The 26714-nt window shown below is 32.5% G+C and overlaps 1 protein-coding gene across 3 annotated transcripts in view; it reads left to right on the forward strand.

The window, feature by feature from the left end:
* LOC142221302 (uncharacterized) overlaps nt 1-26714 on the forward strand; it is a 442778-nt gene that overhangs the window by 163454 nt on the left and 252610 nt on the right. For all 3 annotated transcript variants that reach the window (XM_075290976.1, XM_075290975.1, XM_075290977.1), the window contains exon 2: nt 2392-3021. In XM_075290976.1, coding sequence (XP_075147091.1) covers nt 2865-3021 — 157 coding nt within the window. In that variant the 5' untranslated portion in view covers nt 2392-2864. The remainder of the gene's footprint in view (nt 1-2391; nt 3022-26714) is intronic.

Genomic DNA, 26714 nt, shown 5'->3' on the forward strand with positions numbered 1-26714 from the left:
TTTTTGTGATACAACGATATTTTAAAAGACCACAAGTTGTTAAATTTTCGTTCCGATAAAAAAACATTCTTTTCAACTGAAGTGGACGTGGCTTTAATAGGTCTGAATCAATTCTTGAATATTACAGAAATCGTTCGTAGATACGATGATTTTTTGTAACTTCATTATAAGGATAAATCAGAACGTGTCTTTGAAGGCTTTATCGATTTTTGCTCGATCATTATAAAAAATGCATTCTCCGTAAGCTTATCCTCATTGCTTCTTTTTAAGGGGTTCATAGCTTTATATCTTTGTATTAGTACTGATTCAATGCTGCTTTCAACACAATCCTTACTCGAAGGACCAGACGTTGCAGCAGTGTTGCCAATGTTTAAAATTTTTCCCCAAACACAATTTTGGAGTTTAAGACTTGAGAATATGGTGGGGAATTTCCATTAATTTGGGTTTTTTAATTAATTAGGTTAACGTTATTACAAAAACAAATCGCTAAAATTAAAAAAAGAAAACTTTGCTCCTCTTTATTCCAAGGCATACAATCATACAAGCGGACACAGTATTTTATTTAGGAGGCCCAAGCGCTAATTTATAATTTTACTCAGCTTGGGGTAGACATTTTTCTGAAATTGTGATTTTGTGAGGACTTAGTCCTAACAGTTCCTCACTGATTTGGACAATTTATCCCATAAATATAGTAACTATGAAGATGGTTCACCTTCATATTGATCTACAAACCTATTTAGTTACTTGAGTATGTAGAAGTAGATTTTCTTTCATTTTCATTTCTGTAGCATTTGGAAGACGATCACAGCTTTCGTGATTTTGCATTTCAAAATCGTAATATTATTGGAGTCCGCAATCTGGTATGACAAAAGATGTATTTTTTTTTCAATTTTAACTGATTTTCTACAGTAGAGCCTATTTCTTTATCTTTCTCATAAAAACTTTTATTCATTAGTTCTTCAAATTTGTAAATTTTACTACAAAAGCGTCCATCATGAACTTCGTATGTCACTAAAGACATTCTCGCAATTTTGAACTCCAATTTTTTCCTTCAAACAACAAAATTTTCTTTAAAAAATGAAAAAATTATTTATGTCTAATAAATTTGCTTGAATTTGTCGAAAAATATTTACTTATTTTTGTGATATCGGCGTGATGCCAGCGCTTGTAATACTGTTTAGTTAAAAATTTCTAAAACTATTCAAAATTTTCTAATATTAATCAAAAGTTTTCTTCCTGGTGGGTTCACTGTTTTTTCAGTGTAGACTAAGTGGGCTTTTATAAATTATGGGTCTTTTTTACCGTAAATAACCTTATTTTGCAATTGAATAATTTATATAAATATTGTAATAATTATTGGAGAGAAGTTATTACGAAAAACGAAAATGCAAGTCCTTTCTTCCATTTTCCAAACACCTTTTCATCGCATGTTAACATAGTGATCATTTGAAATACGCGAAACCTCTATGTTGGACGAGACTGTCCTGACAATTGTAAAACTTTGTTTGATTTTAAAATATTTCTTCTTGATTTGAATAATTTATTCACTTGTAGGTTTTTTTTTTTTTTTAATTTTTGGCTGGTGTAAGTGGTTCAAAAAACAAAATATATTATTAGATTTCCACATAGAGCCTTGTTGAAATGCCTAAAATGTATTCAATTCAAAAAGGAATTTCCCTTTGAGTGGGATCCTGGGAAATTTAAAAATAAAAATCCGCCTTTCCGAAAATAGAAAAAAAAAATCCGCGAAATACAACTCCACTTAGGAAGCTAAGCCACGTCAATGCCATCGAACATATGTATGTATGTAACGTACTGGATACTTTCATTGCATTTTATCTTAATGCCAACGCTTTCGCAATAATGCCCACAATTTTCCAGTTTTATTTCAGTTTGCAATGCATTTTGATTTTCGAAATTCTCAAATTGTGAATGAGGTAAACTCCATTGGCAAACACCATGTGTTTGGTTTTGGTTTGGGTGCTGCACTTAAGCGGCATACTCAATTAATTATGAACAAACATTTTAATTAGCAACATTTAAACGTGAATTGAAAAGTAATACCATCATTTAACTTGGCGAAATTATTTTCACTTTTCAATTCAGCCTCAGCCTCTTATCGAGCAAGCCGCCAGCTATTTGAAGAGTGCGTGAGAGTGCCTTTTTTATATGCAAATGGTATGAAGGACGTGTGGTTGTGTGTGTGTGTGGGGCGAGAGTGCTTGTAAATTTCCATATTTATTTTATATGCATAATTTAAAAAATGAAAACATTATTGTCAATATGAATAACAAAAAAAATGAAACAAAACGAAAATCAGCAAAGAACGTTTATTGTGTATTGTTTTAACATTTATTTTCTTCTTCTTGCTCTTCTCTCGCTCTCTTCTAGCAATCCTGGGGACGTTAGCTGGCAACCGAAATGGAATGAAATGAAATAAAATAAAACATCAAGTGAATAACAATAATAAAGGGCAACGACGAGGGCATGAATGGAAAATATAAAAATAATAAAAACAAACAAGAATTGCCATTAAAGCATTTAACTTTAGAACAATTGCGAAGAAAACGGAAGCCGTAACCATTGGTGAAAGGCAAACTTGCAACAATCAACAACAACAGCGGCACAAAAATTAAAAACAACAGCACAAGAAAAGACGTGAAGTGAAAAGGTCTGGGTGCAGCAGCATAAAGACGAGGACATAAATTCGAGTCTTAACCACGGTAACAACATCGTCACGTCAACAACGACGGCAGCAAACGCCGAGTTCTTACAGACAGACAAGCAGACGACTACGGGCTATACAACCAAGCAACAAAACAAACCAAAGAACAAAGAGAGGCCGCTAAGGCCGTCTGTGCAACATGGCACCGCTTCGGTATCCCGGACAGAATCTGAGCCAGTGGCTGCTGCATCACAGCTGGCGTCATGGGCTTTGCGCTTGGTTAACATTCTGGGTATTTTTCATGTGTACGCTGAATCCAGTCTTACCAGAAGTTATTTACCGTGTGGATCCTTTGGGTAAATATTTTACTTGAATTTATACATATCAACCATCATCCATACTAATGTACCCAAGACTCTGTAGATAGATGTGTAAGCGACATTAGACATGGTCGTCGGTAATTATGATCGCAAAGTTCATACAACAAATATTAGATTCGTAAAGACACAAAGATTTATTAGGAAAGGTAAAGTAGGTAATGGCTATAAGCACATCTCATAAAAGAAGAAGAAAAAAACGGATATAAGAAAATGTAGCAAAAACACCTTGTATTTTGCTGTGCTTTGGTGCGAAAATGTTTTGATATAAAAAAAGTGTATAAGAAAAACAAAACAAACAAGTATATACAGCAGTAAGTTCGGCCGGACCGAATCTTAAATACCCACCACCATGAACCAAATATTAGGATTTCCTTTGAAATTTCAGGAGGGCTTGAGGACTTGAGGACACTTCCCGAAGATACATTTAAAGATTTCACCTATAAGGACTATATCAGATTCTGGATTTATAAGAACCATTTTTGTTTGAGTTTTAGAGGAATCATTAACATCTCTTGTAAGTGTGCAAGAAAATTATAAAATAACGTCTTGATTTGAAATTTTAAATCTGTAGATTTTCACCCGAAAAATAAAATCTGGAAATTTTACATTGAGTTTCAAGCAATTTTCATGATCAGTGCGCCTTCTATACTCACAAGAAGTGAAATTGGTCTATATGGAGGCATTACCAAATTGACCGATAAAAACTTAATCCGATACACGTTTTTGTGAGCCTTAAATACGAGAATATTTACAATTTCAGGCAAATCGGATAAAAACTACGGTTTCTAGAAACCTAAGGAGTTAAATCGGGAAATCGTTCTTATGGGGGCTATACTAAAATACCGACCGATAGGTTAGGTTAGGTTATGTGGCAGCCCGATGTATCAGGCTCACTTAGACTATTCAGTCCATTGTGATACCACAGTGGTGAACTTCTCTCTTATCACTGAGTGCTGCCCGATTCCATGTTAAACTCAATGACAAGGGACCTCCTTTTTATAGCCGAGTCCGAACGGCGTTCCACATTCTAGTGAAACCACTTAGAGAAGCTTTGAAACCCTCAGAAATGTCACCAGCATTACTGAGGTGGGATAATCCACCGCTGAAAAACTTTTTGGTGTTCGGTCGTAGCAGGAATCGAACCCACGACCTTGTGTATGCAAGGCGGGCATGCTAACCATTGCACCACGGTGGCTCCCGACCGATACTAACCGTTTTCGGCACACCTCTTTATGGCCCAAAAATACCTCTAGATTTCCAATTTCAGGCAAATTGGATAAAAACTACGGTTTCTATAAGCCCAAGAAGTAAAATCGGGAGGTCGGTTTATATGGGGGCTATACCAAAACATGGACCGACACTCACCATTTTTGGCACACCTCTTCAAGGTCCCAAAATATCTCTAGATTTTCAATTTCGCGCAAATTGGATGAAAACTACGGTTTCTATAAGCGAAAGACCCCAAATCGGGAGGTCGGTTTATATGGGGGCTATACCAAACCATGGACCGACACTCACCATTTTTGGCACACCTCTTCAAGGTCCCAAAATACCTCTAGATTTTCAATTTCGCGCAAATTGGATGAAAACTACGGTTTCTATAAGCGAAAGACCCCAAATCGGGAGGTCGGTTTATATGGGGGCTATACCAAAGCATGGACCGACACTCACCATTTTTGGCACACCTCTTCAAGGTCCCAAAATATCTCTAGATTTTCAATTTCGCGCAAATTGGATGAAAACTACGGTTTCTATAAGCGAAAGACCCCAAATCGGGAGGTCGGTTTATATGGGGGCTATACCAAAACATGGCCCGATATAGCCCATCTTCGAACTTGACCTGCGCGCAGACAAAAGACGATTCTGTGCCAAATTTCAGGACGATAGCTCTATTATTGAATGCTGTAGCGTGATTACAACAGACAGCCAGACAGCCAGACAGACAGACAGACAGACAGACAGACGGACAAACGGACATGCTTATATCGTCTTAGAATTTCTTCCTGATCAAGAATATATATATATACTTTATATAGTCGGAAATCGATATTTCGATGCGTTACAAACGGAATGACAAACTTATTATACCCCGTCACCATTCTATGGTGGTGGGTATAAAAATGACAAAAGAACAATCTGGCATTCACACAAAAACGAAGTCCCGTTAAATATCAATTCCTATAAGAAACTTTTTTTACGTGTCGCCAACACTCAAAAATGAGACAGTATTTGAGACGCATTTCTATTTATTTTAGGTTGGTGTTGGTTTATTAGAAAATCAAATCAGAAACCCAGCGGCGGAATCGAAAAGGACCTTGCAAATGCAGGCATGTTAAATGCCTTAAATTAGAAGGAGTTATGTTTATAAGGCATGCAGGTGTACAGATTTTGCATTCATCGTAGGCCTTCTAAAATCAGACCTGTAATTAAGCACTGCGTTTCATTTAGTTTTTCATTTTATACACCCGGACATTCTCTTTGCTTACTTGATAGAAGTTGTATAGCATGGGTGTTAATGTTATGCAGCAGGAGATTTCCATTGGGCTCTCTTTTAAAAGAGAGTTTTAAAATTGTTTGCATTCCTATTTAATTATAATTAGAATGCATTTTCAAGACCTTTCTAAGTCAATCGCTCGTTTTATAAAATCACACTTACAAATATGTTAGAAGTAGACAAGCATCTAATTGGATTGCCTTCAACTTCCCAAAATCTGCCATTATTTTTCTTTAATTTCTTGAATTTAAATTCTTCTAGATCTCGACAACAAATATGGCGAAAAAAGTCCAGACTAGAAACTTTTTAGACTTTTAGAAGTTCCGAGTTCAAAGATAGATAAATAAAGAGATAACTAATATAAAATTATAGTTATCTCTTTATTTATCTATCTTTGAACTCGGAACTTCTTACTTTAACAATAAATAATTGTGAATTAAAACAATAACTATGTATGTTAATATCGTATTATTTAGTAATAATAAAGCCATTCTTTTGTGAACGTATAGGGAAGACCTTCCTGTACTATAAAACACCTTCTGAACGTAGCGCTGCAATATGCCTGTAATAAGAAGGAGGGGAGGTGTGGTTCTAGTTTCAGTAATTATGTAGGAATTCTAATATACACCCCTGTAGAACTCCTTCTGTTTAGATGGCTGGTGAACGCCCCTTTTATGTAAGCTACAAAGAAGGCCTTGCCCCCCAATTCTGTGGCGGAGGTACCAATGTTCAATAAATTAAATTATAACATATGCATGTATAGAGGCCAGTCATAACATAATATAAACAGATACCAACAATCTTCAGCAAAATGTATTTATAAAAACATAAAATTGTTAAACAAATATTTCTGCTTCAAGAAGTATAAGAAACAAAATCATGTCACAATGTACTGAATAGTTTAAGTGAGCCTGACAATAAATCGGGCTGCCACTTTAATCTAACCTAACCTTATCTCTCAAGAAGCCAAATCGTATGATCGGTTTATATGTGAGTTCTACATCACAAAATTGCCGGATGTGACCGATATTCGAACGTGAAATCTACAGACGCACGGAAATATCTATATCGTCTCAAAATAAAATTAAAAAATTAAATGAGAAATTAAAATCGATATATCGAAACGTTACATATACATTTGGTGTGCTCTAAAATGGATCGATTCAGTCAATCTTTTAGTCTAACCTAAAAATAAAGAATAATCTCCATCATTAGAAGTCTCAAAATAAACCCGTTCATTGGTCGCTTCAAGATAAAATGTGGAGTACTATTTAGTTCAATTTTGGCACGAGTCAGTTAGTTCTTCCTATGAAACAGTTTACTTTTTTTCTATGTACACTCTAAAACAGTAAACCCAAAGAGTAAAGGAAAAGTTTGTTTAATTTTAGAAAATTTTAACTAATCTGTGTTACAAATACCGATTTCTCAATAATAACTAACTAAATACTTTTCGGAAAATTCGAAAAAAATTATTAGACATAATTTCGTAGTTTGAAGGAAAAATTGGAGTTATAAATTGCAAATATGTCTTTAGTGCCGCCATACGAAGTTCAAGATGGGCGCATTATTGGTAAAGTTACAAGTTTTAAGAAACTCAGAATTTTTTTGTGGGAGACAGGAATTTAGTGAATCTCCGTGCAACATTATTAACCCTCTAATGCCCCAATTTTTTGCCAGCTGATTCAACATTCAATGTTAACGATACAAAATCAAGAAAACTAAACAAGAGAAATTTATACGGTAAAATTCAGTATATGCTGCAAAGCCTCTTGAACAGTTTTATCTAAGTTTTCTTCTTATTTGGAATCTTGTGATAGTCCTGGACATGGTCTTCAAAGTTGAAAATTTGAAAATCTACTTTTAAACGTCAAATTGGCTATTGCATTTTTGGCAAATCGACCTTTTTTACTGACCAAACGAGGGAGAAACGAAAAAGTCTAAAAGTCGGCATCTAATAATTTTATAACATATAATCTTTAGTTGAAACTTGAAGCTGTAAAGAAAAAAAATATTGGCGACAAATCATGACCATTTTAACTATACAGTAGTTCATTCATACTATTTGTGGGAATTATACCAACATTTTCTTCACCTTTAGTTTATATTGAACTTGTGTGTACACTAAAAAAAATATTGTCGTTAGGTCAAAGATTTCATGTCCTTAAAATACGAATGCAAATTTTGCTTAGCATAGAAGACGCATTTCTCTAGTATAAAGTTTTTTTTCCTTGACCAAAGGTCGATAAACTTTTCAATTAAGTCGTATTGTCCTTATAATTAAGTGATTTGATTTAAAAATGGATATCATAACATGAAAGAAAAAATGTTTGGGCTAAGATCAACTTGACTTTAATAATTTAGAAAAAATCTTTAAATTTAATGAAATTGTCTTTAAATTTGTTGTCTTTTTGCATCTTGACTACAAAGCCAAAAATCGTTCAAATATAGGACATGTTTTTCAACACTTTATTTTAAAGACGTTTTTTACTTGAAACACATCATAATTTCTACTAGAAGTCGAGTCTTAATTTGGAAAATAAAGTCGTCGTTAACTTGTTTTTAAAGGACTTTGATAGCAAATGAAGAAAAAAAGCTGAAAAAGCGAAAAATTAAAATTTGCTTCCTAGAAGCAAGTACACAAAACCCGACTTTAAAAGAGAATTGTGTCTTAAAAGTATCCTTACTTGTATTCTCCGCTTCTTTGGCTCGGAATCAATACCAAATTTTTTAAAGTAAAGACAAAATCTTTGGAACCGAGTATGCTTTTTTTCAGTGTACGGTCATTGAACTTTAGTTCATAAAATATTTGAGACATATTTTAATAAAAGGAAAATTTCATTGGGCTGTGAAAATGTTCCCAAAAAATGATAAAATTTAACTACAAACAAATAATTTTTTCCAATGAAAATAACTTAAAGTTGGCATTAGTAAAACTACGGACTTTGTTCGGTGTACTATGTAATGCCAAGTTGCTTTTGCGATACATTTGCATCAGGCGATGTGATACTATTAATGAACACATTCATTGTCTTAATAAAAAAATTGACGTTAAATCAATGCTGGCTCACTTTAAATTTATTAATATAACATAAATTATTTTATTTTTTATAACATAAATTATTTTATATTTTTCTGGATGCGAATCTACAAATGCTTAATTGTTTTCCACCGCCTAAAGTGAATTTCCATAGCCCTTTGTTCTGGCGTGGGGCAGATAGTGGCATATGTGCACAAACATAGCGAAATAAATATAAATCATTTGATGATAATTTAAACTGATTTAATTAAATCTAACATAATATTAAATGATAATTATTTTATTAAACTCACTAGTAATCGATTAATCTTTGATTTTCCTGTATTTTGTTTTGTTTTCCAGTATATGCCGTCGTAAGAAAAAAAAAATGTGGAACTTAATAAAAAGTGAAAAATTGTCTATAACTTTATAATTAAATTAATTGATAGACAAATAAATAACATATTTGTAATTAATATTTTAAACTGTAATTAATTAAGCGTATGCAATTTCTTTTCAACTATATTAAAGTTTGCTGTTGATAGAAATAGAAATTTATGACACTATTCTTTTTTGTAATTTTCTGGCATAAAGTGAAAAACATTTTTCTAATAGTTAACGTTTTTTCTTCAATCCAAAGATTCAATAACTCGGATAAATTCAGGATTATTTCTTTAAATCAATACTGAAGCTTTTTACTTCATCAACGATTTACCTTACTTCAAAGACATTCGACCGTAACGTAGAAAGAAATGTTTAATTAAAATTTCTTTAATAAAAAAAATGATAAAGGTCAAGAAAATGTCTTCACATTGAGGAAAATTCAACAACAATCAATTTATTTTCATGAGCTAAAATAAAGTTTAATTGGCTCTTAGAACTATTACAGAGTTTGTTTGAGATCTCCAAAAAAAGTTTTTTCGTGATTGATCACGAAATTAATTGATCCAATTATTTTTTTAATTGAAATGTCTTCAATGATAATATCAATTAAAAAATTAATTGAAAGTCAATTAGAAAATTAATTGATCCAATTAAAAGATTAATTGATACTATTAATTTTTGTGATTGATTTTTATTTCAATTAAAAAATTTTTGGAATCAATTAATTTTTTAATTGAATATTTTTTAAAACTCAATTAAGAATTTAATTGGAAAAATTTTGGTGAAATTTTTTTCTGTGCACTCAAAAAAAAGTGAACCCTCTATTTCACTAAAGCCAATTTAACTTTATTTTAGTTCATAGAATTATTATGTTTGGAGAAAGTTTTCTTTACTCCAATAATTTTTTGCGTACGTTAGTTAAATTATCTAAAATCGAGGAAAAAAATATACACAAATGAAGCATAAAGATTAACTAAATTCGAGTCTCCCACAAAATAGTTCAGAATTTCTTTAAATTTGCAAATTTTACTACAAATGCGTTCATCATGAACTTCATATGTGACTAAAGACATTCTTGCAATTTTGAACTCCAAACTTTTCCTTTAAACTACAAATTTTTCTTTAACAAGTGAAAAAACTTAATTATGTCTAATAAATTTTCTTGAATTTGTCGAAAAATATTTACTTATTTTAATGACATCGGCGTGATGCCAGCGTTTGTAATACTGTTTAGTTAAAATTTTCTTAAAATATTAACCGAAATTTTTCTTCCTGGTGGGTTCACTGTTTTTTCAGTGTGAAGCCTTAACGGGGGACACTATAAAAAACATTGATATTGGGTAAATATCTTTGTGCAGCTAGAGTTAAAACAAAATACTCATGTTTCTAGTGAATTCCTAATTTCAAACGACCCGGCCTAATGTGCACTTGTATGTGTATGCCTATATATACATACACGTTTTGTTTCATACAAAACATCTTTGCCCTCTTTATTCAGTTGTTTTGTTGATTTTAATGTATGTGTATTCCCTGCATGTCCTGGTCTACGTCCTCTTTAATCGTCACCGGGACCTCATCAGGGGGCATGGAGCATCATAGCTGGTTGCGAATACAAAACAGAATGTATTTAGCTTTTTGTTTTCCATTTGCCTTTTGTGGTATAACAACGAAACGTATCCCACCTCCCCACCAACAGCCCACCACGAATCCAACTTTGAAATTGGCGATTGGGGAGTAGGTGTTGTGTCCAAGTACACGTCAAAAAAATACTAAACCCTGTTTTATATTTGATTCTTAACTTCTTTTCTGTAACCCTTGGGTTGCTTTTCCTGTCAGTTGTTTTGGACAATTTAATAACGTTTAAGAAGCTGCTTTGAGTCGGAGTCTAATAGTATGTTTGAAACAGAAATCCCATTAAATGGAAAGTAAAGGCCGCTAAATACGTTTCAAAAGTTTATTACACAGTAGATTGGCTTGTAAAATTGATATTCCGCAGTTCAAAACAAATAAATTTGGAACTTTTACATTTCGAAATTAAAAAAAAAAATCCAGATGCAGAAGAAGAAAACAAGTCTACGATGTCGGTGTTTTAATGCAACAAAATAAGTATCAACATGCCATCAAAAATAATTCTATTCAAAACGAAATGTTAAACCATAAAATGTTCCTCTTTAGCTAATAGCATCAGTAGCCAATATTAATTTTGCGTTTACTATTAATTTATTTTATTTATATATCTATATAAAAATAAATAAACAATATTTCCCATACCCATTAAATATTTATAACACTAGCCGATGATGGTTAGGTTAGGTAGCAGCCCGATGTATCAGGCTCATTTAGACTATTCAGTCCATTGTATAATGGTGAACTTCTCTCTTATCACTGATGATAATTTACTCGATTTGGTTCGATTGAAATGTTGAAAATCCCTAAGAAGTGAGGGCATTGTTCTCTTGAAATATATTTAAGGAGTCATATTCATTCTCTTCACTGAAAAAATATTGTATTGAGGCCAGAAATGTCATGCCCATAAAATATGAATAAATAAAATATGCAAAAACCCCAAAGACGATAGATTTTTTAATGATATCGTTTTGTTCGCATAAATATGTGATTCGTCTTAAAAATGGGTACTTTTACATGAAAGAAAATTTTGTTTGACTAAGATCAACTTGGCTTTAATAAGTCTGCAAAATTTTTCAAAATTAATGAAATTGTCTTTAAATTTGTTCTCCTTTTTTTTGACTACAAAGCTAAAAATTATTCAAAATAGGAGACGTATTTCAAAGACTTTTTACATGAAACCTAGCTTATTTCTACTGGAAGTCGAGTCTAAATTGGAAATGTAAGTTTTCATTAACACGTTTTAAAAGAACTTTAATAGCTCTTCACTCCGTTGTCCTGTTGTTACCCTCTCATACATTTACAACATAATCATATACTGTAGCAATCATGCTTGGACAAAACCAAGGAGATGGATTTAATTGAAGATAATGATAATGTTATACGTAGCTCTAAAGCACCCAAACGTCATAAATAGAGAAAGTTTTATATTACGTACCTATGGTAACTTCTCTAAAACACCAAAATCTTCAGAATCTCCTTTCCGAGTTATGCAGATATTTGATGATCGTTTTTCAAAACTAAGCGACCGTTTAAGTGATCAATTTAAAAACATATTAAAAGAAACTGAGAGTCTCATATTAAATGAACTCGACAGAATACTGTGCGATGCCATTGCATGTTTTAAAGAGTTCGACAAAAGATTGTGTGACGTGAAAGAGCTTAATGATCGTGTCCTTCATTTGGAAAAAGGCTCAGAAGAAATCGCAGTACTGAAATCCGAAAATAAGGACACAAGAAAACGCACATGTTGCCTCAGAAATACGCATTAATGGAATACCCTACCAACAAGAAGAGAACTTGATCGAGTTGTTTAATAAAATTTGTGATTCCATGAATATCTCAAAACCCCGATTCAAAAGTATACATCGTCTGCAAAATAGAAATAAAACAAAAAATTGTAACTCAAAAGATGGTGTCATTCTAGTTAAATTCATGTCACCGTACGACAAAAACTTCTTCTTGAAGTCTGTGTCAGCTTCTAAAAAGCAAAACAATAACTGCTTACTGCTTAAATCTATAGGGTTTAGGACTGACTCGCAATTTTATATTAACGAAAATTTGTCTAACACCGATTGTTACTTTCGACAAAAGGCGCTCCATAAAAACGAGAATTGTGTCTGAAATATATCTTTACATGAGTTCTCCGTTTTGTTGGATTGAGGGGATAATCCATTATTGAAAAACTTTTTGGTATGTGTTCGAAACTGGGAAACACGGTAACTCCTACACGCAGAGAAGGAATATGATCACCTCAACCATGTTTGGAGAACAAAATGTTATTTTTGGACGGTGACCATGGAGCTTTTTTGTTGCAAAAATGTTGTTTTCTCGGCAAACATATACATGGTTGCCGAAGTCAGACATAGTCTTTTTGAGAAAATAACATGGTTGATCTGCCAAAAAATGTGCCTACCAGAAATATTGATTTTAGACCCCATAACATATATACCGATCGACTCAGATACATCTCCTGAGTCGATCTAGCGCTTGGTGTCCGTCCGTCCGCCTGTCCATGTATTTGTTGTTCACAGGATTCCGGTCGCAATTATTAACCGATTTTGATGAAATTTGAATTTGGAAATCGGATCAAATTTAGTTATAGCTCTAATATATATATATATATATATATATATATATATATATATATATATATATATATATATATATATATATATATATATATATATATATATATATATATATATATATATATATATATATATATATATATATATATATATATATATATAAAATTTCATCCAAATCGGTTCAGATTTAGATATAGATCATATATATATGTATCGCCCGATTTTTCCACATTTGGCCACAAAACACTTATTTATTAACCCATCTTACTCAAAGTTGGAAAAATGTAATCTTCTATAGCACTAACTATATGTGCAAAAAAGCATGGAAATCGGTTCAGATTTAGGTATAGCTTCCATATATATGTATAGGCCAATTTTGCCAAATTTGTCCATAGAACCCTTATTTATTAACCGATCTTACTCAAAGTTGGCTAGATCCAATCCCCTATAGTACTAACGGTATGTGCAAAATTTCATCGAAATCGGTTCAGATGTAGATATAGCTCCCATATATGTATCGCCCGATTTTGAAAAATTCGTCCCTAATAACCTTATTTTTGACCATAGAGGCCTCATTTCTTAACTGATCTTACTCAAATTTTGCACAAGGTAACCTTTTGTGGTATTAATCAAACCCGCAAAATATTAGGCAAATTGGTTCAGATTTATATATAGCATCCATATGTATCTATACATCGCTCGATTTTCCCAAATTTGGCCACAATACTTTTATTTATTAACCAATGTTACTCAAATTTCAAATTTTGATGTACTAGCCGAACGTATTTATACGTACTTGTAGCTCTTACATAAGAATATTTTTACAAATTTGGATTTATTACCCAGACTATTTGAACGATTTTCTCTTTTTTAATAATGGGCTCAATATTAGTGGCATACTAACTCCTTAGTTGCAATATCAACTCAGCCAGTGTTGCTAGAAGTAGGGGAAATTACCTATATGTAGGGTTTTTCTAATATTTAGCGTCTTGTAGGGACGTAGGGCCACAATGTAGGGACATTTTTCACTCAACACAATTTGTAATAATTTTTACATTTTGGTGGCTCTAGAGGAGGAAATTAGAAGCCGGCAAGGCTTGATCTTTAACAATGTGTGGTAACAACAGTTACCACTCGTGCCAAAAAAGAAAATCTAACCAAATTTGAAGATTACCACAAATCTACCAAACAAATGTTTCTATAGAAAATTTTGTCAAAATTGTATTTCTACACTGTTAGAAAAATATGTTTTTCATATGTTCCGATATAAACAAAATGTGTTTCGGGCACGATTTTAAACCACAATATATTTAAGTGCGAACATGTAATGTTCCTAAACTAACACTAAATGTTTGGGACATCTATGTTAATATGTTAGAATATATTATGTTTGGGGCATGAATGTTTCATAAAAATAATATGTGTGAATGTAAACATATATAAATTAACAAATTTCGAGTAAACATATATATGTTGTGATATTTTATTCAGAGAGCGACAAAAAGAGAGTATAGAGAAAGAAATAGAGATGGAAACCGGGAGGGTTGACGAAAGATATCAACATAACAAAGCGAGAGAATGAAAAAAGAACAGTTTCTATGAAACCGCTTGTATGTTGTTTCGGAAAACTGTTTTATGATAAGGCTAAAAATTTTGATATGCTTAAGTCTAAATATTATTTAATTTGAATAAAGAGAATAGACATTCGGAACCAAGAGAATAGACATTTGAAAAACAAACTGCAATGTTTTCGCCTTGAGAGCAGCATTTTATGCATGTGTGGACATGTGTTTTGTTTATCATTTTGGCATTATGGGCACAATTTTTCGTTGAAATAAATCAGGGGTCTTCATAAAAATAACGAAAGGGCACTATACTCTTTTTAGAGTTGGGACAGTAAAATGAAATAAGGAGGAAATAGTGAAAAATTACACAGTAAAATGTAAAAATACAAACTTTAGTTCCTCTTTATTAAAAAGTAGTCCACGAGGAGTTGACGGACACCATCAAATATAAAAGCGGGCATTAAGTTCGAGTTTTACAGCTAAAACAATTTAAAAAGTTTATTTTCTTTAAAATGAATTATTAAAGAAAAATAAAAGGAATTTTAAATTTATAAATAAATTTATGTTTATATTATAAAATTATGTATGTATGTTTATACTCGACTCCACGTTCTTTTGTTAGTTTTTGAATTCCTTCCAAATTTTAAAGTTTTGTACAAAAACAGTTTTTTATTAAAAAATTGTTATTTTTGCAATAAAAAAAAATATTTTATCCAAAAATCAGTCAATTTCATTTATATCAAGCTCTGTTACTGACTATAAATCTTTAATAACACACATTTCGAAGTTTCATTTTAAAAAAAATTAATATAGTATAAATATAAATGTGTAAATTAAAAAAAAAAAAAAAACAAAAATGTTCGGTCGGAGCAGGGATTGAACCCACGACCCTTTGTATGCAAGGCAGACATGCTAACCACTGCCCCACGTGGCAAACAAATGTATGTTTCTGTTAAATAATGTTATGTTTGCATGGGCTCGTGGGCGCTGCAAACTATGCTATATAAATGTAACTTAAAACGATAATTATCTACTGGTGACTATAACAGCTACGTAGCCCAGTGGATAGTGTGTTGGCTTACAAACTGTATGGTCCTCGGTTCGATTCTCCGTGCAGGCGAAAGGTAAATTTTAAAAAATTTATAAAAGTGAATAATTTCTTCAACATTATTTGTATTACAGAAAACGGTGCCAATAACTAAAAAATTTCGTGGAAGTGAAAATTACGAGTATGTTAGGGAATGAGCACAATCGTGTTTGGGAAAAATTCTTCCAAGCATATAATATTTTTGGCTCAAAATGCTTCCAAACATATAATATGTTCACATAAAACAAACATATTAATGTTTCGGCAGTATGCAATAATATATGTGCTTCCTGCAAAATATGTTTGGAACATATGTTAAAGAAGCGATTTTTTTTGAGGGTGTATAAGATTTCTTTTTTTTCAAAATATTATTTCTATTAAAAATTGTCTCAAAAATGTATTTCTATGGAATTTTTTCTCAAAATTTTATTTCTATAGAAAAACTTCTCAAAAAAATTTGTTTATAGAAACTTTTTCCAAGATTTTATTTCTTTAACATTTAACAAAAAAAAATACTATTTTTGGTGGAATCCAACCAACTGTGGCAACCGTAGTGGTAATACAAATTTATTTTCTAGGTTATATACGTTGCATTTTCATGTTTTAAGATAATAAAGTACTAAGAAGCATTTTTGTATTGTAAAATTTGTTTAAATTTAACGAAAATATTGTAGGGAAAATTGTTTGGAAATGTATGGGAAAGTAGGGAACTTTTTTGTCCTTGTAGGGTAAACCGAACATTTTCCCTGGCAACACTGACTATGAGCTATAGCAAAGATAATTGAGAAGAAGATGCAGTCTTGTCATAGCAAAACTGAAGCACCAGAGGACTCTGCCAAAAAAATATCATAAAGTTTGCGTCGACGTGTCTCTCAAATGTACTGCCGTTTGCGTCGGAAAATATCGTAACATTTGTGTTTTTCATAAATTTCTGAATAAAAACCCAAAAAGCAATACCAAAACTATTGTAGAAAATTAAAATAAAACGTATGTGTATTTTAAAGCGAATATTCATTATGGTTTTATGTGAATATTGCCGTTTTGAATTTATTCCTGGGCAGAGCTGCTTTGGAAAAAATTGACAAATAAAACAATTTTTTTCTCATAGCCCTCTACACCTTGACATTTGTTTTCTATTTATAAGAGCACAATGCTTAATCTTGTTATACTCAATTATCTTTGGCTATAGTCAGATTGAGACAAAGCACCCATAAACATGTGGCCCTTAATTTTCATAAATATACAACTGGGTTTATCTCTCAGACCTATTGTCCCCATAAAAGCTTATGATTACTAATTCAGTAAGGGTAGTTTAGGGTATGATATGTTATAGTCAGCCCCGCCCGACTTTCTACTTTACTTACTTGTTGTCTTAATCCGTTTGCAAAGCATTGAAATATTATATATTCTCGGTCGTGGGGAAATTTGAATCGGTCGAGCAATGTCTTTTAAAATCACCCCAATTTCCGAACGAAACACAGAAACTACGTTATTGGAAAAACTTAAAGTTGACTTTAAAAATTTTTGAAAAATTCATGAGTCAACATTGAAATAATTGAACATGTCGAAAACAAATCTTTCTTTAACCCTTAAATGCACAACATCACCGATTCTTCCGAAAAAAATATATTAAATAACATCTGCATACCACATTTAAAAAAAAAATTGTTTTTTTTTTTAAATAGTTGTTTTATCTTAAAAACTATAGTGCGCATTAAACTTAGCTTTTATTTACAAATAAACAATTTTATTTTAGTAGAGAATAGAGATATTTTTACACTACACAGGTTTTTACAACATTACTTTCATCTCTAGTAAATATTATTTAACATTCTTTTTATATTGGGTTTCTTTGGATTTTTTGGTCTACTTCCCAGCAAAAAAGAGCTTCCAAAAAAGTAGTTTGGATCCCCAATCTGTGATCCGGAAGTAGTGCAAACTTGGATCATCTCCAATGAATTTTACATGGGCTTGTCATAGGGCGGAAGTTCTCCCTTTTTGGATCCTTTGCATTGCTTTGGAAGTTGTGACCTGGAAGTTAATTTGAATGAAGAAATTAAAACGCGAAAAAAATTTCAATCAATTTCATTTTTTTCAACCATATTTTTTATTACACTATTTTTTCCTATTATCTAATTTTTTACAATTTGAAAAACTTTTTCGCTTCGACCAGGGGTTGAACCTGGGTTTGATGACACCATAACAGAACGCCTTAGCACACTCAGCCACAAACGCCATTGAACATAAAGCGTCGAAAGGTCAATTCAAATGTTTGTGGTATGATCGTAATATGACACCAAAGAATAACATTCTAATTGCTTCTCGAGATGTTCTTTATTAGTATGAACGAAAAAATAATAAACGCAAATTCAAATCTCACCAGAGGCAATTTTGTTTTATCAAATATTTTTTTATGTTTTGCATCGTTTTTATTTTTTATTTTCGGCATATATTTTCGTATAAATATATTTTTTTTCTAATTTTTGGATTATTTGTTTGGCTTGAGGTCATGGACTAATGAAAAATGCTGGTGTTGTTGTTTTTCATTACTTTTTTATTGAAATGTTGCTGTTCTCGGATATTTCGATACACCATCGGTGATCATCTTCAGCGAGATATTATATTTTACAAAGTTATGGACTTTCTCCTTACAAAGATCATGTTTTTTTCTATTAAAAATCAACAAATTTTTTTTATTATTATTATTTTTTTTATTTTTCTATTTTTTTTTTTGTTTTTGTGAAATTTAATTGTTCAAAATTTGCACTTAAAATAGCCTGATTGCGTACTTTCTAATACTTGTCCACAAGGACTGCATCGGAAGTAGAAACAAATCATTGGGGGATCCCACGATGCGCTTTAGAAGAAATGTTTGTGGACTTTTGGACAAGGACTGTATCGGAAGTTGAAAAAATCGATGTGGGATTCTGGGATGGGCTTTAAAAGAAATGTTTGTGGAACAACTTCCAATTTTTTTTCTGGGTTTTTAAACAATTAAAATTCAAGTTTTACTTAATTTTTTTATCCTGACGTTTCGTTGGTTTATTTCCAAAGTTCTCCAAGGATATTTTTATTTGAAGAAATATAATTACATTTAGTTGAAAACGCAAATACAAAGTAGCATATATAACGTAAAGTTAGGGAAACAAAAATCATTGTTACGATGTCAACACTTTTGATTCTTGACGATCACTTCCAATTTTGTAGTTTTTTGATTTTTTTTTTGCAAAAAAAATTGATTACTCAGAAGGGCAGCAAATTTTCCAGAAAAACATATTTTTAGAAATGGCGTTATGATGTATTTAATACAACAAACTTTATTTTATAGAATTCGGTCAAAAGTTTAAAATGTAAGAACAAAACATACAATGTAAGGGTTAAATTGAAAAAGTAAAAAAATATCGTATATACAAAAGCAAAAAAAAACTTATAAAACTATTTATTTCAATATACAAAGCATTGTCCCATCTTAATATACACAATATTTGTTGCCTTTCTATTCAACAATACAAGTGTTAGAATTATGTTATAAATTTAAGTTCTTAAGCACTGCAATGAAATTAAGTCTTTTAATATTTAGTGGTGTTACAATTTGTTTTCTGTGTAACGATGTCGAGGGCACTCATGCAACTTTCTTTCATGGAAAACGAATGAAAAGCATAATTGCACCAGTATTTTTTTTCTCTTTGTTTTTGAAAGCGCCAAAAATCCCCAACGTACTCAAATTCATGTACACACATATGTAATTGTGAGCTTGAGTTTGTATCGAAACAAAAATACAAATGTGTATATGTTAGTATGATTTGTAACAGAGCTACGGATTGAATTAATATCAACACAAAGATATTTTCATAGAATATGGCATAGAAAAATGCCATACAAAGTGACATAGATACACTCATGTCCACAATTGTAAATGGTGTACAGAAATAATTCCGCAATCATGATGAATGTATAATAGATAGGGATTCATGTTTTTTATTTGCCATTACGGTCGATATGCTAACGCCAATAAATCTACGTTGAATACATACATTTCCTCATTACTTTACTCATTTCGATATTTCTACAATAAGTTGTATAGTACACACAGTATAAGGGGTTCAATACGATATGGGGAAAGTAAAAAAAAAATCAATATGTATATATATATATATATATATATATATATATATATATATATATATATATATATATATATATATATATATATATATATATATATATATATATATATATATATATATATATATATATATATATATATATATATATATATATATATATATATATATATATATATATATATACATATATATATATATATATATATATATATATATATATATATATATATATATATATATATATATATATATATATATATATATATATATATATATATATATATAGTCCTGCGATTACACTCAAGTCGAAATGTTGGCACATTACATTGAATGAGATTTAAACTCCAAAAATGCATTAATTTCTAAATAAAAACTTAACTCATTCAAATAATCGAAATACAAACTCAACTCAGTTGGGAAAGGTTGATAGTTTTCAAGTTTTTAATTCAAATATTAATTAACATATGTACAAAATATTTCAAATTAAAAATATATTTTAATGATTTGGTCTTAAATAATTAGTTTTTATATTAGCATACTGTTAATTAAATTTTCACGCAAATCCAAATAAAAATCCAACTGTTATAATCGGAAAAACATAAAAAATGCTAAATCATATATGTTACACTCATATAGAATTATAAGGAAATAGTTTCATCGAATGTTGAAATAATTATAAAAAATTATTATTTGATTTTAAGCAATTAAAATTAGTTGAATTTTTAATTACTTGAAATAAAAAAAATAATCGAAATTGCCGAAAAATCAAAAATTTGTAATCATGTATGTGTTTTATTTCTAATGAATTTTGTCATTGATACTATTTTTGTGGCCCAATTAAAAAATATTTGGAACACTTAATTTGGTGATTGAATCAGAATTTTATGTGTAATGCTGCAACAGATGTGGGAATTAACAACTATATGTTTAGTAGCTGTTGTTGCTGTTTTTGGACGTCCACTACGTGGTTCATCTTCAATGCTTGTATGATTAAATGTATGTAAATATTTCATGACAGCACGCTTTTCTAATTTTTTCCATTGTAAAAAAATTGCGAATGTGTCTTTTTTGAACACCTGTTTCTATATGAAGGAGTTGCCAGATCGAAACAAAATTTAACATGTGATGGAAGTTTCCAAAACGCTTAACTTTTTTCTGTTTATACCGCGCTTTTTGTGCTAGGCTAAGAAGTTTCCGAACTGTCCTTGTATTATAGAACATTTGGGTATTGATTTGAAGCATCTTAATTTTATGAAAGTATCCAAGTGTTCAACTTTATAAGTTTTAACGCTTATTTTATTCTCATTCATTTCAATCCTTATGATCAGTAATGAATTTCAAAATATGTTTTTCAGAAGAGAAAAAAATTTTTTCGATAATATATTGTCGAAATATAAATAGTCTAGTACTTTACTATTTGAAGAGAGTCTATTTCTTATATCAATTACGAGTCCTTTTGTGAATTTAATACAAAAGTTTTTAATGCCATGTGAACATTGGAGAGAAGTTCACCAATGTGGTATCACAATGGACTGAATAGTCTAAGTGAGCCTGATACATCGGGCTGCCACCTAACCTAACCTAATGCCATCTTTATCAAGTTCATTCTGCATTCGTTGCTAGAATTTTCCAAAGAATACCCTAAATAACAATATTGATTAAAAACAAGAGCAATACCACCTTAATGACAATCAAATTCCATATTTGGTAATATTGTTGAGTTTCTTAAGCGTGTGAAAGTCTAATTAGATTTTTTGTATGAAAAGCTGTTGTCAATTAAACTCAATATTGTTCAAATTGAAAAAAGCACTAAATGAAAACACCAGAAAGCACCAAGTTGGTGTTTTTTTGGAAGATGCACTAAAAAGGCAATTTGGTCAAAAAACACTAAATTGGCATTACTGATTGACATATCGAATTTTAAATTATTCAGATGGAGCTCCACAAATAGCTGCCTTCTCTCCAATTTATATTTATTTCATAAAACCATGAAACATGTATAAATACGAATTACAACATGGGTCAGTTTTCTTTGAAAACAGTTTTCTTTGAAAAGACCTCGCCCTCACCGGTTACTTGATAATAATTTCGGGTGGATCGGATCAAATGGCATGGTTCCCGAAATTTAATTTAATGTGTATAGATATGGAGACTATATCAGATTCTGGATTTATAAGAGCCATTTTCGTTTAAGTTTTAGAGGTATATTAAACTTTTCGTCTACGCGTGTAAGAAAATCCGGTCAAATAACGCTTTTACGTGTTTTAAAATCTAAATTGTGTGCGATGCCTTAATTATTGAATGGACATATATAAACTGACTTGTTTTCTTATGTACTTTATTTCGTTGTATTACAAACGGAATGGCACCATCATTAAAGGGTTTGATATTCATTCTGAGTCAAAGAAGCGGAGAATCGCACTAAGGGTACAAAGTATATTTTAAAATTTTATGAAAAATTCACCCATTTCAATTTTTTCCATCAAGCTAAAATTTTTTGGAATTTGTCGAAAAATACTTACTTCTTTTTGTGGTACCGGCGTTTGGAATACAGTTTAGTTAAAAATTTCTAAAAGTAACCTACATTTTTTCAATGCGCCTAAAAAAAGTGAACCCATACTGGTTTTTGGGTTAACTCACAAAACTATTGTCGTTGTTGTTGTAACAGTTTATTGTGATTTCATCCATTTTTATGTTATAAAGGGTGATACGGTCAAAATTTGGTCAATATAAACTTGACGTATTTCTTTCAATTTTGCATTTAAAAACACCCCTCATTTTGAAGGTGTGTGTGTGTAGAATGTTGCTCCTATTTTGATTTTGGAATTCACTCTTCAGTTCTCAAAATGCCGTCCAAGCACGAAGAGCAGGGTATCAAAATTTTGCTCGCGCATCGCGAAAATCCGAGCTACTGGCACGCAAAGCTGGCAAAATCGCTAAAAGTTGCCAAATCAACCGTTACAAATGTAATTAAAGTGTTTGGGGAACGTTTGTCGATAGCCAGGAAGTCTGGATCGGGGGGAAATCGAAAACCGGAAGCCGCTGAGACGACAAAGAGAGTTGCCGGTAGTTTCAAGCGAAACCCTAACCTCTCTCCGAGATGCCGCAAATAAGCTGGGTGTATCGTCTACATCGAGCCAAAAAACGAGCCGGACTATCGACTTACAAGAAGGTAGTGACTCCAAATCGCGATGATAAGGCCGACTACAAGCAGCTTCCGGGACAGGAGTTTTATACGGCAAAAGAAAGGGGAAATGTAGCAGACATTTTCAAGCACATAAAACTGTCAAAGTTCGCAAAGAAATATCTGGTTTGGCAAGCCATCTGTACCTGTGGCTTGAAAATCAGCATTTTCATAGCTTCCGGGACTGTCAACCAAGAAATTTACGTGAAAGAGTGTTTGAATAAACGTCTGCTGCCTTTCCTGAAGAAACACGGTTGTTCCGTACTGTTTTGGCCGGATTTGGCATGTTGCCATTACGGTAAAAAGGCCATGGAGTGGTACGCCGCCAACAACGTGCAGGTGGTTCCCCAGGACAAGAATCCTCCCAACACGCCAGAGCACCGCCCAATTGAGAAATACTGGGCTATTGTCAAGCGGAACCTAAAGAAGACCAAAACAAGTATATACGGCCGTAAGTTCGGCCAGGCCGAAGCTTATGTACCCTCCATCATGGATTACGTAGAAACTTCTTCTAAACACTGCCATCCACAATCGAATTACTTAAGTTGCGGTAACGCTTGCCGATGGCAAGGTATCTTAAAACCTCCTAACACCATCTTCTAAATTGAATGTAAGTCCATACTTGGTATATATTAAATCAAAAAAGGTCGATCCAATACGTATATAATTCAGTTTGACAAAGTAGACATAAAATTTTGACAAAATTTTCTACAGAAATAAAATTTTAACAAAATTTTCTATAGACATAAAATTTTCATAAAATTTTCTATAGAAATAAAAATTTTGACAAAATTTTCTATAAAAAGAAAATATTGACAAAAATTTCTACAGAAATAAAATTTTAACAAAATTTCCTATAGAAATAAACTTTTGACAAAATTTTCTATAGAAATAAAATCTTGGTAGATTATTTTTGGCTCGAGTGGCAACCATGATTATGAACCGAATAAAATTTGAACAAATTTTTCTATAGAAATAAAATTTTGACAAAATTTTCTATAGAAATAAAATTTTGGTAGATTATTTTTGGCTCTAGTGGCAACCATAATTATGAACCGATATGGACCAATTTTTGTGTGATTGGACCAATTTTGGTATGGTTGTTAGCGAACATATACTAACACCACGTTCCTAATTTGAACCGGATTGGATGAAATTTGCTTCTCTTGGAGACTTCGCAAGCCAAATCTGGGGTTCGGTTTATATGGGGGCTATATATAATTATGAACCGATGTGAACCAATTTTTGCATGGTTGTTAGAGACCACATACCAACACCATGTACCAAATTTCAGCCGGATCGGATGAAATTTGCTTCTCTATTAGGCTCCGCAAGCAAAATCTGGGGATCGGTTTATATGGGGGCTATATATAATTATGGACCGATGTGGACCAATTTTTGCATGGCTGTTAGAGACCATATACCAACACCATATACCAAATTTCAGCCGGATCGGATGAAATATACTTCTGTTAGAGGCTCCACAATCCAAATCTGAGGGTCCCTTTATATGGGAGCTATACGTAAAAGTGGACCGATATGGCCAATTTTCAATACCATCCGACCTACATCGATAACAACTACTTGTGCCAAGTTTCAAGTCGATAGCTTGTTTCGTTCGGAAGTTAGCGTGATTTCAACAGACGGACGGACATGATTAGATCGACTCAGAATTTCACCACGACCCAGAATATATATACTTTATAGGGTCTTAGAGCAATATTTCGATGTGTTACAAACGGAATGACAAAGTTAATATACCCCCATCCTATGATGGAGGGTATAAAAACTGGTAGGGACGAGCGGCAGTTCAAGGCAAACTGGCTTTCTGCGGCGAAAAAGGTGGACAGGGTGGCTGTACAAAATCTGATGGCAGGTGTCAAGCGTGAGGCCCGGCAATTCGGATTTGGAAAAGCGAAAGCGAAATTGAACTTGAAAAAGAAATTTAATTTGATTTTTTAAATAAACGATTTCACCGATTTACACGCGTTTTCCCTTGACCAAATTTTGACCGTATCACCCTTTACGCTCTGGTACTTCAGCTTATGGCCAGATCGAGGAACTCTGCGACTAAGGTGGGGTGCGTCCAGAGTGATCTGGTGGTAAGTCGGGTTGGTTTAGCAGGGCAAGAGGAGAGATGACGCGTGTCGTGTGGCCCTTGGTTGCAAATTGGACATACGTCAGCTATGCTGATATCAATCAGTGATAAGTAGGAATTGAGGCGGCTGCACTTGCCTGATCTTAATTGGGCTAAAACTACCCTCGTCCGCCATGGGAGGTCTCTTTCCTCCGATGCTATGGGTGGTGGACGGACTCCGGGAACAGGATTAACCTTGTAGCTGCTCACCGCTTCAGCTACAGTATCCTCATGAATCTTGTTCAAACCTGCCTGGTACGCTGCTTGATCTAGAGGCTCTCTTTTGTAACGCTGGACCGTACTATGGCACAGCTTGGGCTGATTAAGTCCTCTATTGATATGTGTCGAAATGGCATGTAAGGCTGTCGTCGTACTGTGTATCTTACGGAATCCATGTTGATGGTGGGCAGCTGGAAAATTCTCCATAAGGCTGGGGAGGAGTAGTGCCTCAAGTGTCTTGGCTACTGGCGAGAGAAGGGATATCGGTCTGTACGATTCACCTTTACTCGAATCTTTGCCTGGCTTCAGTAGTGGAATCACCCTTCCCATCTTCCAGGCATCGGGTATAACGAGTGATTCCAAGGACAAATTGAGGAGTCTGGTCAGGTACTCAAATCCCAGTATTCCCAGGTGCTTCAGCATTAGCATTGAAATTCCGTCGGGGCCCAGCGCTTTGGATGCTTTCGCGCTGTTGATGACATTGGTAACTTCGGCTGCGGTAAATTGTGGTGTGTCATCGGCTCGGAGACCACGTATGCGACGAGTGGCTCTCCTTTTCGCTCTATCACTCTCGGGATGCTCGAAAACTGTCGGTTGAAGTATTTGGCGCATCTCGATTGTCGTGATTTCTTGTCCCTAAAATATGAATGCGAAGTTAGCATAGCAGACGCATTTCTCTGATATAAAGTTTTCGTCTTGCTCAATGAAGTCGTTTTGTCCTTATAATAAAGTGATTCGACTTAAACATTGGTTTCCTTACATGAAATTTAGTTTGGGTAAGGTCAACATGTCATTAATAACTCAACAACAATTTGTTGCAGCGGCTTTAAGATTATTGACTTTTTGTATCTTGACTACAAAGCAAAAAAATGTTAAAAATTGGAGATGGGTTTCAACGCTTTATATTAACGTCATAGCATAATTTCTACTTGAAATCGGGTCTGAATTTGGAAAGCTAGGTTGTCGTTAACACGTTTTTAAAGATAGCAAATATAGAAAAAGCAGAAAAAATATTTAATTTAAACTTTTTTCCTACACTGAAAAACGTCAGAACTTAAAGTAACATAGTTTTATTGAAAAACTAAGTTATTTAAGTTTAATTTTTTTTCGAAATTTTACACAATGAAATTTTCCATTGCTTAAGTATATCTCAAACGGTTCATTTCATATTTCATACCGTACACATAAGTTTAATATGAACAATTCAATTTTATTTAATTTTTTCTTCTATGAGAGGGT

This window comes from Haematobia irritans, chromosome 1 (genome assembly GCF_050003625.1).
Source record: "Haematobia irritans isolate KBUSLIRL chromosome 1, ASM5000362v1, whole genome shotgun sequence".
NCBI classification, from domain to species: Eukaryota; Metazoa; Arthropoda; class Insecta; order Diptera; family Muscidae; genus Haematobia; species Haematobia irritans.